Consider the following 12,907-nt stretch of genomic DNA (forward strand, 5'->3'; position numbering starts at 1 on the left):
GCATGCGCCAGCCCAGCCTCCGCGGCGTCCCTGCGTGCGCGTGCACGAGGGGTCGAAGCGGAAATGGCGCCTCGGGGCCGCGGGGCCGCGCGTCCGGGCAGCGAGCGGAAGTGGGTGTGAGAGCGGAAGTGGCCGGCTGGAGCCGGGGGCTGGGCGGGGACCGGGCTTGTCGGTGAGACGGCAGCGGCGGCGGCGGCTCGGCAGGCGGGTTCAGGCTTCGGGGGCCAGGTCGGTCGGGTGGGTGGGTGTCTCCACAGTCAGTGCGTGCGAGGGCGAGCGCTCTCGTCTTCCCCTTCTCCCCACACCCCTGTCCCTCTCCCCTCTCCCCTGACCTCCTACCCCACCCAACCCCCCTCCTCAGGGGCAGCAGGGCCGCTCCCTCCGTCCTGTCCTCCCTTACTCACCCTCACCCTCCCTTGTTTCTCCTTCCCCTGCCCGGGGCAGCCGCCGCCATGATCCTGCTGGAGGTGAACAACCGCATCATCGAGGAGACGCTGGCGCTCAAGTTCGAGAACGCGGCCGCCGGGTGAGCGCGCGCCCGGGGCCGGTGGGTGGCGGGGGAGGCAGAGTTGACCCCCGCTAGTCCGCAGTGTCGTTCAGTCCTCCAGACCTGGAGGGACGAGGTGGGAGACCTGACCGGGTGTGGGGACGGCCCCCCGGCAGGGTAAACGTGGGAGGCGACTGGGCGCGGTGGGGTGAGGGGCAGAGATGCGTTGGGAGAGGCTCGGAGGAAGGATGCGGAAGCGGCGAGTGGACCAGAGCGCGCGTGCCAAAGGGCAGGAGACCTGTGGGACGTGAGGGCAGCTGGGGCCGGAACTGCGGCCGGAGGATCCCATTGCCTTCTGGAGCGTGCAGGGGACCCCTTCCCTGTGTAGTCCCCGTCATTGTTCTGAACCCCAGGAAAGCCCGTTTGAGATTGGGTTGGAAGGAGTTTCCAGGAATTCCCAGGACTGGAGGAGGGAAGAAGATGCAGGCCCAGATCCCCACCGGCCTTCTTGCTCCCCACCCCCACCCCCACATCTTCGTCTAAAGGAGCTGGAGGCAAGACTGAAAGCAGACCCAGTCTTGCAGCCGGAAAAACGGGACTTGTCTAGTTTCCCTTCCCCGGACCCTACTGTTAGGACACACTGGCCATTTTGTTACATATTTCTCAAGCAAAGCTGGTAGTCTCCCCATCAACACCCCTCCCATATCTCTCTTCTGAGGTTCTAATTTTCCTCTCCCCACCCATTTATCTTAAACTCTTATACAAGACCCCAGGTCTGTGATTTTTAATGTGGTAATCCTGGCCCAGGTACACACTTACAAGCATCCAAAGTCTATAAAGTTCTCAGATAACCTTTTTTTTTTTTCTTTTTTTAACCATTGGCCTTTTAAAAGGTAGGTTAGCACATATTTCCAAGGCAGGCTTCTCTGTGAAACACACGAATCAGTGGAAAACAACCTCCTCCCTCAAAGCTGCTTTGCTTTTCTAATATTTAAAATGTGAGCCAAAGATTTGGCTTTTAGCTTCTAATTTTTGGTGGCCTGTAGCCAGTCCTTTTGCCTCGTTTCCCCATTGTGAGGCTGGGGCTTCGCCTCTTGGTTGCACAGTTGAGGAAATAAGTACAAACTTTCTGGTGAACTGCGAACTAGTCAGAGAAAAGTAAGTGCTTGGAGATCTGCAGATGGGGAAGGATTGGTGCGGGGGAAATTCTAAGTGCTCATAATGAACTTGTGGCTTGGAGGCATTAAAAAAAATACTTCTAACCCACTGCTTAAATTGAACATATTGTGTCTCCTATCTGTTTTATAAGGTCACAGATTTTATCTGTGAAGTAAAGCATGGCTTTCGTTGAAGTAGGGCTTAGAGTAAGCAGTAGCTACTGTTTCCTGCCAGGGGCTGCAGTTGCTTATATTTTAAGCTAACTTGCTTCTTGTCTTCAGTCTCACCAGTTCCTTTGCATTTTAAATGTCTGAGTGAATCAGCTCAGAGTCTTATTTTGGGTGATTGCTGGGTACTTTTTTTGAGCAGTGTAGCACATAGGAGGAAGTTAAATTAACTTCTGCATTTTCACAGCTGAACCTGTTAAATGCATTCTCGAGTCCAGACTAGCAAAGAATGAGACCTGAGTGGTTATAAGCTGATCTACAAGATAAATGCCTGTTCATTTTCAAGTAGAGGCGTGCCTTGCAGTGTAGAAGTACATTCACATCTATTTGTGTATTTGTGATTCCAAAATGAAGCCCATTATCCAGAACGTCAGCTCTTTTCCTTTTAAAAAATTAACTCTTACAGGGGCGCCTGGGTGGCACAGCGGTTAAGCGTCTGCCTTCGGCTCAGGGCGTGATCCCGGCGTTATGGGATCGAGCCCCACATCAGGCTCTTCCGCTATGAGCCTGCTTCTTCCTCTCCCACTCCCCCTGCTTGTGTTCCCTCTCTCGCTGGCTGTCTCTATCTCTGTCAAATAAATAAATGAAATCTTTAAAAAAAAATTAACTCTTACAAAGTACCATTTCAGAGGAATTAAAATAGGCACTCAAGTCTGGAAGCATAAGTTAGACCTTCTAGGACATTTCTTAACAAAATAAATGTTATAGCAATGTTGGATATGGGGTAGGGCAGCAAGTTTTGGCTTTTACTATGGCCTGTCTTCCCTTTGAGATGTGACTTTAAGTAAGTGGGCTCAAAACGTATTCTGCTGAAAATCGCTCTGAAAATCTTTGAAGAGACTCTGATAGCAGGCCTAGGAGGTAGGAGGTAGGTGGGATTGCAGATGTAATAGTCACCAGAAAATGGCTTCTAAGCCAAGCCCGCTGTGAGTTTCCAGGCATACACCGTGAGGCAGCAGTGAAGTAGTTAACGCATTTATCAAGGTGCAGGCCTGCTACACCAGAACTTCCAGCAAAAAATGGCTAGTGTGATCATCATAAACATTTATGGGATTCTATCAGTGTTCACCAAGCAGGAACAGAGAAAGGAGGCCTTTCTGAGACAGCCTATCGGCAAAAGTTACAGAGGAGCTAAAGGGTGAGGTGTGTTAGGGTGGAGATGGGAGAGAAATGTTAATGAGGGGGAGTGGCTTGGAGGAGAAACCCTGGCAACTGGAAGGGCTTTGCCAGTGTGGGAACCTGCTGGGAGAGGGCAGTGCAGTCGGGCTTTACGCTTCTCAGAACAAACCAGTTGGGGAAGGTATGGTTCTGAGCAGCCTTTTCCGGAGTGAATCTCAGAACTCTGTGGTGTCCAGTATGATAGCCAGTGACTACTTGTAGCAAGTTAAGTTTAAGAAAGCGAGATAAAACTAAAATTAAGTTCCTCACACCAGCCCCGGTTCTAGTGCTCAGTTGCCCCATGTGGCTAGTAGCAGCCATATTTGGACAGCACACGTAGAGCGTTTCCATTATTGCAGGAAGTTCTGTTGAACAGCACTAGCACTGTTGCAGCTACTGAAAATGCAAGCATGAGATAGTCTTAAAAATAGTTCTGTGGTATATGCTTCAGAATACAGTTGCAGTAATTTTCCTCCTGAGGTTGATTTTTTTTTTTTAACTGATGTCTCAGACCATCCTGCTGAATCTTCTTGTCTGTGACATCCTACTAAGAGTCTAAACTTCCTTTGGGTAAAACAGTTGTTATCTAAACTGTTGAACATTTAGGCATGATCACCTTTTAATTTGGAGGCAGTTCCGACAAACCCTAAGATTCATTCCCAACAAATTGCTTTTTATTTCTTTCCTACCACACTCCTGGGAAAATGACTTATTGGAATGGTTCCTATATCGTCACAAAATGGTAATTATTGGTAAATTGTCTCCTCAACAGCCTGCACACTTAGAGAATATGCTGATTAAGAAGCCATGCTCAGCACTGCAGATAAGCTCGTGCAGGTCTTGTCAACAGCATGGCCTTTTCATTTAGGAATTCTTACCCAGGTGCCCAATTAAAACAGAAGTAATCTGGCAGATTAATTTTTTTGATACTGTTTGCGCATCAAGAACAGTTTCAGCCTCAGAAGCTAGGCCTGTCAACTTAGTCTAGAGTCCAGAATTGAGGAAATGCTATCAGATGCGAATTGCTGTTGATCTTAAGTGCATGCTGGCTCCTTGCCACAGCTGTGCATATTGTGGGGCTCTGTGGTTGTGTGAGGGGGAGTGAAGCTCAGTAAGCAAGTGGTGCCAGTTGGGGTGGGCAAGGACTGTGGGAGGAGAAATTTGAGAAAGGAATAAATTAAATCTTGCTGATACCTTGTTCTCATTCCTAAATATGGTGCATGTGTCCTCAGAGAGACAGACTGGTTTGAAGTGATTTGGAATTGGGACATTTTTTAAGTATCTAGAAGAAATAGAATGGTCTGGTTGGTCTTTTTACAGGTCGTTATAGTTGCATACTGCTGCGTGGCTTCTGACCTCCTCGCCACCGCTGCGTGCATGAGGCCCCAGAGCTACACTCCACGAAACTGATGACTCCTTAAGGGCAGGGCCTACCACTTTGGTCATCTTTCTTTCCCAGCATTCTCACTGTATATATAGTTAGCTCGGTAACTGTTCTCTTGAAAGAATGGATGAGGCCAGGTGGAATGGATCTTAATTCCTTTAGGTGCTTAATTTATCACTCTTGTGATACTGTGTGAATCAGCTTTTAGATCATCTTTGTTCTCCATGTTTTGGGATCTGGCTTAGCAGAGTAGGGACCACATTTTTTAGTCTTTGCTCAAATAGGTTGATGGGAGCCTTATAGGGGAATTAACTGGAGAGTGATCAAAAACTTTATGGTGAGATAGCAGAATTCAATAATTTCTCTCATTCAGCTCATAGAAGAGGTAAGCAGAAGAAGCACATAAATGCCCAGAACGGGGAATTGGATGCCTTCAGGAGTAAAATTCCAAAATCTTAATGAGAAAAGAGGATTGGAAAATGCAGTTGTCAGGAGTTCTTTATTGGTTGGTGACATTCTAGAAGCTTCCTTGGAAAAAGAATAGAAGAAAATTTTTCCTAAGGATTTTAAGAATAGCTTTTGAAACCCATCTGAATGAATTGAACATGTTTTAGTGTCTTGTGTTATCCAGTCAGTAACCCTGAGGACTCACCTAGCTGGTTTGTTCTAGGATTCCAGACATTACCACACTGATACTAATAGGGTTCTGTTTCTCCTTATAGTGCTGACCAATTCCTGATTCTGGGAGTTAGCACAATCCCACAACTTCTCCCAACCATGGCTTCAAAGTCTAGTCTTTTCTGACTCTACCTAGAAGAAAAACTAATTCATCGATCACTGTCTATGAATTAGACACTTTGCTATAAGCTTTGAAATCATAACTTCATTTGATTTTAGAATGTGCCTGTGTGACAGCAGTTCCCATTTACAGTTGAGAAAACTAGGGCTCTTGGGAGCTGTGGAGGGAGTAGACATCTGCATTAAGCACTGTGCAGATACCCTGCACTGGTGACTTCTAACCTTACTTATGATCTGTCACACAGAACATGGTATTTGTATGGCACACTTGAATAAATGGTCTAGCCTAGAGATCCTGCTGCTGGGTTGCCCTGAGGGCTGTGAGGATCATTATCTCAGCGTGTCTGTAACTTAGTCACAAGACATGGGTTGGGAAACTTTCCTGTACACATGTCATCTCAATTAGTCTTCACGGCAACCTTTTAATCTTCATTTTCTAGAAAAGGATCCTGAGGCTCAGCAACATCTGAGCAACATGAGTGTGGTTTATAGCCAGTAAGTGACAGGACTTGAGTTGACTAGTCAGCTCTGAAGGGCTTGGTTTTATTGTGATTAAACTCATTCCCAGCATCTGAAACTTTAGCAGATGGTAAAACAAAATAACTTAATCCATTTATCATTTGGGCCTCTTAAAGTGGTCCACTTTCCCCCAGACCAGTCTTATTCCCCTCTAGTTCCATGGTTTTAAACCACAAAAGTAAATAACAAACACCCTAGTCTTGGAATTGACACACTGTCCTGTTTGGTATATTTCACTCTTGCTATGGTCTGCTTGTTGGGGCACAGAGTTGTAACTCCCACATGACCTCTCAGGAAGACTCCTTTGGCCAAATGCTCTCCTCTACAGCCTGTCTGCTCTGTAACCTATTGTGCAGCCATAAATAGTAAACTAAAATATTAATGGTGATGATCTGACAAATATTCCCAAGTCAGGCAGCAAACCCCTTAGTATAGCTCTTCCTAAGCAACTTCTCCCAGTGGGGATCTGTGCTTAGGGAACTTTACAGCCTAGAGAAGTTCAGAATTTCAGTTAAAATGTTTATAGCTTGGGGGGCAGGGCGCCTGGTGGCTCAGTTGGTTAAGCGTCCAGCTCTTGATCTCGACTCAGATCATGATCTCACAGTCATGAGTTCAAGCCCTGCATTGGACTCCATGCTGAACGTGGAGCCTACTTTAAAAAAAAAAAAAAAAAAACTTTATGTTTACAGCTTGGAACCCTAAGGTTTTTTATTTATACCTAATTTTTCTCCTGTTAATGAAATAGGAGAATGAGGAACCCAGTCCTTTGTTGGGTGAGTTAAAGCCTAAGGATTAAAAAAAAAAAAAAAACCAGCCACCTACTAAGTGATGCAATATGGACTTCCACAACCCTCCACCCTGACTTTTTGGCAGAGCCACCCTTCCCCAGGAAGATATACTTTGGGGCTTCCTCCCATTGTGCAGCCTCTTCATAGTTCATTCAAGTGAGCCATGGATTAATGTTCGTGCTGCTTCTTCCTTTGCTCTTGCTTTTTAGAGGTGAGGAATGGTGGTTGGCCATTCATTGTCTTTGTCTCCTGGCTATAGTTTCAAATGAAAGATAAGAAGCGATTTAAGTTTTCCTCTTGCTCTTCGCATCATATTCTGAGCCCACTGCTTCTCTGTAAACCCACTCGGTGCTTCGATTCTTAGAGTCTCCCAGAGGGATTCTCCTATACCACACGTGGATGGCTGTGAAGGAGTAGAGTGGAACTCCGTATGTGACTTGTATCGGTTGATTTTTCAACAGGGCCAACGTGTGCGTCACAGAAGCCAGTTTCCTGGAAGGGTATTGTGTAGCATCTGCAGCAGCTTTCAACACTCATAAACCACCCTGTGTATTCCATCATTTCCCAGCAACCCTAGAGGGCAGTTCAGTTGTGGTTTCCTTTACAGGTGAGGGAGCGGAGGTAGTATAAAAAAGATGGACTTGATGGTGAGGTCTTGAGCAAATTAGGCAAGGATAAATGTGGAAATTGTGTGTCTTGTCTGCTGGTCCATAAAACAAAGTGGAATCATTGGAGTCCTAGGTAGTTAGAGATAAAACCGTGGAGTCTTTCTTTGTTTCCTACCATTGGGCTTTGAGGAGAAGTGGGGAAATCACGTAAGGTTGCTTTTCACAGGAGGTTAATTGACCATTATTGTTGATAGCTAGGATGTATGTTATGCCTCCGAGGTAATAACTCAGCAGCATTTATCGAGTAGAAGTTTCTGTACCAGGCTGAGCTGGGAGCTGCGCAGAAAGTATCAGGCCGTCCTCATTGCCTTCAGGATAAGTTGTTTTGTATCTGTTCTCTTGCTTTATCTTTAGCAGTTCTATGAGGTGGGTACAATCACTGGTAGTCTCCCATTTTATAGATGAGTAGGTGAGAAAACGAAAGGGTACAGGTGTTAATCTGTCTGAAAACATGGTCCTGATGAAAAGCTAAAGCTGGAAACTTGGTGTCTTGACTGTCCCAGTGATTCCCCAGTGTTATTTTGTGCTACGCTTTCTATGCAAGTGCAGCACAGGAATTTCAAAACAAAATTATGATAGAACCAGTCAAAGAGGGCTTCATGAAGGAGAGTGGTGAGTACTCTGTTGACATTAAGGGAGAGGGAAAGACGTGTAGGAAACTTACAGACTGTCTTTGAAATGGTATAGAACTCCCTGTTTTGTTCATGGCCTGGAATTATCCTTTCATCTTTAGTAAATTGAAACCATTCTGCATTCTCTTTAGCAGCTTTCCTGCTGAATGTACTACCTCCACGTGCATCACTACTGTCCTGTGGGGGAGACGTTAATCAAAAGTAGCATTTCGTAGTTCTCGTACAGATGTGCATATTGTAGTCTTAAAGGAATTCTGAACTGAAGGTAAACGCCAGCCATGGCAGAGATTCGACAGCAGCTGGGAAACAAAAGCTGTATCTGTCCTGCTGCTTTTTTGTATCCTCCACCTTAAATGAGTCCAGATTCAGGTACATGAGAAAATGAGTTGTGGTCTCAGGTCAGCAGTAAGCTTAAGATTGGTCCAGAACGCCTCGATCTGAAGTAAAGCTCGGGAGTCTTAGCAAGTCTACTTGAAGGCAGACAGCGATACAACTGTCTTAACTAAGGGACTTTTCTTTTGTTTTGCAGTAACAAACCAGAAGCAGTAGAAGTAACATTTGCAGGTAAGTGTCATTACTTCAGCCCTGTTAAGAGAAGGCATGATATAAAAATAAAAAACAAAATCAATCCTAAAATACGTTTTGAGATTTGGGGTACTAGCCCTTGATTGTCGGGTCTTTTCGAGGTCTTTGTTTTAGATGATTATTTCATGGATTTATTAAACTGTGTAAAGTTACCTGCTGATATCTTAAAAGTTTGGGCTTAATGTTGTGGTATAAACTAAAGTTTGTTTAATTTGGAAATATTAAATTACTGTCTCCAAGTAGCCTTCATCTCAGTTTGCCTAGCACTGGAGTAGCAGGGAAATGTGGAAAATACTAGAGACCTGTTCAACAAGTCAGAGAGAGGTTATTGCTTTCTATTCCCTATAAAGAATTAGATACCGATACTACTCACTTGCTGTGTGGACTTCAAGGAGTTAAACAATCACCCTGTGTAAAGTGAGGGTACTAGACTAGATCTCAGAAGACTTTTTGTAGCTCTGAAGTGCTGTGACTGGAGGCCAGGCCCCATCCCTGTCCCCTCCCACTGGAAACACCCAATCTCCCTAAAGTGATGGCACTCAGCACCTGGCTTCAGGAACTACACAGGGTTAAGTCCTCTCTGTACTGCAGGAAGATAGAAGCCAAAGAGAGGGGAGGCCTTTATATAGATTAGAAGAAACTTGAGAAGTAGCCAAATGCAGTTTGGGGGCCTTGTTTGGATCTTCAAATAAGACAATAGTATTTTAAAACCTTTTTTTTTTTTAACACTTGACTGGGTATTTGATATTAAGAAGTTGTTTTTAAAAATTTAGGCCTGGCAATGGTATTGTAGCTGTGGGGGTTTTTTGTTTGTTGTTGTTGTTGTTGTTTTATTCTTTGGGGCGCCTGGGTGGCTCAGTCAATTGAGCGTCTGCATTCTGCTCAGGTCATGATCTCAGGGTTCTGGGATCAAGCCCCAGGTCGGGCTCTCTGCTCGGTGGGAGCCCGCTTCTCCCTCTCCCTGCTGCTCCCCCTGCTTGTATTCCCTCTCTTTCTCTTTCTCTCTCTCTTTCTCTGTCAAATAAATAAATAAAATCTTAAAAAAAAAAAAAAAAGACACTTGGTGTCCAAAATCATTTGGAGATACATTCTGAAATACTTATGGATGAAGTGATGTGATGTCTCAGATTTGCTTCAGAATAAATCATTGGGAGGGGACATCTAAGTGAAAGAAGATTGGCCGGCCGTGTGTTGAAATTGTTGAAGTCACATGGGGGAAATTAGGAGTCCGTTATATGTTATATTGTGGGCTTGTTTAAAATACATCACAACAAAAGCTTTTTTAAAAAAAATACATTCAGCACCAAGCTGTAATGAAGTTAGAAGAGCTAAGTACTTGATAGTTCTACCCCAGTGTTTTTGCTGACTTTCTGCATGATTTTAAAATAAATACCATTTTACTTAAATGCCTACTTCCAAGGGGGACCTCCTTGTGGCCTGTAACAAAGTAGGCAAGTGCTTTGAGATCTTATTTCCCATTCCCAAGTTAAGCAGTTTTATTTACTTTCCTCACAGATTTCGATGGAGTCCTCTATCATATTTCAAATCCTAATGGAGACAAAACAAAAGTGATGGTCAGTATTTCTTTGAAATTCTACAAGGAACTTCAGGCACATGGTGCTGATGAGGTATGTTCCACATCATTTTCCTTGGGACTCTTGTTTCCTCTTCACCCTTTATCAGCAGCTTGCCGCTTCTAGAAGGTCTATGGCACTGACCACTCCTGCCGGCACTGGCCACTTGGGCAGCTTGCTCACCTAACCAGGGGCTCTTGATTCCATTTTCCATAATGATAAAAAGCAGCGTGTTTTTCAGAAAAAGCTTTGGCTCTTTGCTTGTTCTTTATTACCGAAAAATAAAGATGTTCCCTAAACAATGAAAACAAAAACAGCTCTAGTTCCCCAAAAATGCACCAAAGAATACATTCTTTGGCCAGTATAAAAGTAGCTATCACAGGGTGCCTGAGTGGCTCAGTCAGTTAAGCATCTGACTCTTGATCTCAGCTCAGGTCTTAATCTCAGGGTATGAGTTCAAGCCCCGAGTTGGGCTCGATGTTGTGGAGCCTACTTAAAAAGTAGCTATCTCAAGACTGAGGTGGGTTCCATTCTATTTCTGTAATACTGTGAAGCAGGCATGTAGCTCTGGCCTTTAAAGTTTATGGTCTTAATTTCTCATTCTGGGAATTTAGGCACAAATCCACCCTTTAAATTTTTTGATTTAAACTTCTTTAGAGCTGGCCACTTTAAGTTTCCCTTCTTCCTTATGACTACCATAAGGGAAATAAGAAAGGTTGTCCATGCATTTTGAAATTCTTGATGGCCATGCCTTATTCACTGGCTTCTTTATATAGCTAAAGTGGCAGGTTTGGTTCCTGTTGAAGTGTATTTGCTCTGGGGAGAGCCATTTATGGAAGAAAGAAAATGCTATTACACCAGTGTGCACACGTTGTGGTTGGGTCTCAGAGCAGGAAGTATGACTCAGTTCCTGAATCAGTTTTCAGATATCTTTTAGTTTTAACAAGCTAGGTTCTCCTTAATCTGGTAAATGAAGATATGGCCATTTCTATTTTCTTTCTGATTAAGAGAAGCACTTTTGAAATATTTAAAATTTATTCAATGAAAAGGCTATTTGCAAAAAAAAAAAAAAAAAGATCAGGATCTTTCTCAATATTTTGGTATAAAACTAAAATTGATATTAAACAAATATGTCCCAAGAGCCATAGGCAGTCGTTTCTCTTAGTTATTCATTTGCAGTTATCTGTCCCAGCAATTCAAGGGAAGAGCCAAAACCTTTTCTGATTTGCCTCATAAGTTCAAGGGAAGAAGAAATATGTAGAGAATTTATATTCAGGATGATTTTACCTGAAAAAAAAGCTTCAGGAGGAAGACCAAGTCTCATAAAACATAAGAAGGCTGATTCTATAAAAATTAGTGGCCAGGTCTTCTCTTGACCAGATTAAGAACAAAAGGGAACAAGCGACTATTTTATGGCCCCACTTTTGTTTAGCCATAAAATGACTACCTGAAAAGAATTATTAAAGCTTTGAACAGACAACTCAAAATTGTGTAATCGTTCTCCCCAGACAGTCCTCTCTCTTTAAGATGCAGGCACAATGATAATACTCTTCCCAGTTTGGAAAGAAAGCGTTAAAGCTGGATTTCTGAGATCTCCTTTCCAGTCTGTGTCTTCTGCACACTGGAGCTCCACGACACAGTGCTATTCTTATAGATCCCGCAGGGTCTGAGAACCAACCCCATCCACCCAAGTGGGCGGGGCAAGTAACACGCACAGTTCTGGAGCAGAGTGCACAGTAAATGACTCTCTCTGTTGGTTAAACAGTGACCAGCCTGTCATAACCAGAGGAAGCTTGCTACTTTGCCCAAGACCCTTTTCAAGGCAGAAAGTTCTCTGCTGCTAGGGCGGGAAAGTCTGATGGTGAGGACGGATGGGTTGACACCCATCTCCTGGTGTCAGGTTGGAAGAGGGAGCACTCAGTGGAAAAGTGAATCATGGTTAACAGTGCAAGTGAAATTAACAGGGAAGTGTTGGCTGGTTTTGCCAAGTGGAAGGAGCAGAGGAGTTAGGGTATAAGTTTGGCTCTAAGGCCCTTTTAGATCTCAGAATATTAAGCTTGGAATTAAACTAAATCTTAGGAGCTAAGTTTTTTTCTTCCACATTTAATTTCCCCTTCCTCCAAGTACCCATAGTGCACATGGTACAATATTGTAGCTCAGAGACAGCATGCTAGTTCAAATTCTTATGGGATGTGCCCGTTATCCCCCGCCCAAGACTATTTAGGAGAAGTGGTATATAAGACCCCAAAGGTGAGACCGAAGGTCTCTCTGCCTCCAACAAACTCTGTGACCTTTAACCTCTCCCTTCACTTCCTCTTCTATAAAAGAGACAACCTTACGGTGATGCTGTGGTCACCAGATCGGAACTGCACATGGCATTACTTGTCGTTTGCCTGTATACAAACCAGTGTGCTTACACAGTCAGGTGTTGAGGTCTGTTCTGTTCCCATAGTTTGCAGATAGAGACTTTCTTCCAGCTATAGGAAAGTGGTGAAATAAATATGTGGAATATTAAAAGAGTATTTAAGAACAGAAAGGAAAGAACCTCACCATGTAATAATTTTTTCAAATAGGACTTAAAATACATGGTTTGCTGCTGTGCTTTTGTTGTTGTTGTTGTTGTTTTTTTTTTTTTAATATCTAGAGGGTGCGTTGAAAGGAAGATTAGAAGAAAACCTCAGTATTGACTCAGCTCTATTTATTGCCAGTCCCCATGTGCAGGCATGAGTGGGTGCAGACCAGAGCCTGCCCCCATGGAGCTCCCCTCTGGTACCGCCTGCGTTTGCACTGCCTTTCTCGGGCTGATGGAATCCTGTAAAACCTGCATGAGTAACTCTTACGATTAAAACAGAAGTTAATGCTTTTGTTCACTTTTGATTTGGTAACTTGTCATAAATTAAGTATTCTTTTTTTTTTTTTAATATCCTAG

At 44.0% G+C, this 12,907-nt stretch overlaps 1 protein-coding gene across 1 annotated transcript in view; it reads left to right on the forward strand.

The window, feature by feature from the left end:
* Positions 1-96: 96 nt before the first annotated feature.
* ARPC2 (actin related protein 2/3 complex subunit 2) overlaps positions 97-12,907 on the forward strand; it is a 27,962-nt gene continuing 15,151 nt past the window's right edge. The window contains exons 1-4 of the mRNA XM_026491965.4: positions 97-228; positions 445-526; positions 8,349-8,383; positions 9,920-10,032. Coding sequence (XP_026347750.1) covers positions 453-526; positions 8,349-8,383; positions 9,920-10,032 — 222 coding nt within the window. The 5' untranslated portion in view covers positions 97-228; positions 445-452. The remainder of the gene's footprint in view (positions 229-444; positions 527-8,348; positions 8,384-9,919; positions 10,033-12,907) is intronic.

This window comes from Ursus arctos, unplaced genomic scaffold (assembly GCF_023065955.2).
Source record: "Ursus arctos isolate Adak ecotype North America unplaced genomic scaffold, UrsArc2.0 scaffold_1, whole genome shotgun sequence".
NCBI lineage: Eukaryota > Metazoa > Chordata > Mammalia > Carnivora > Ursidae > Ursus > Ursus arctos.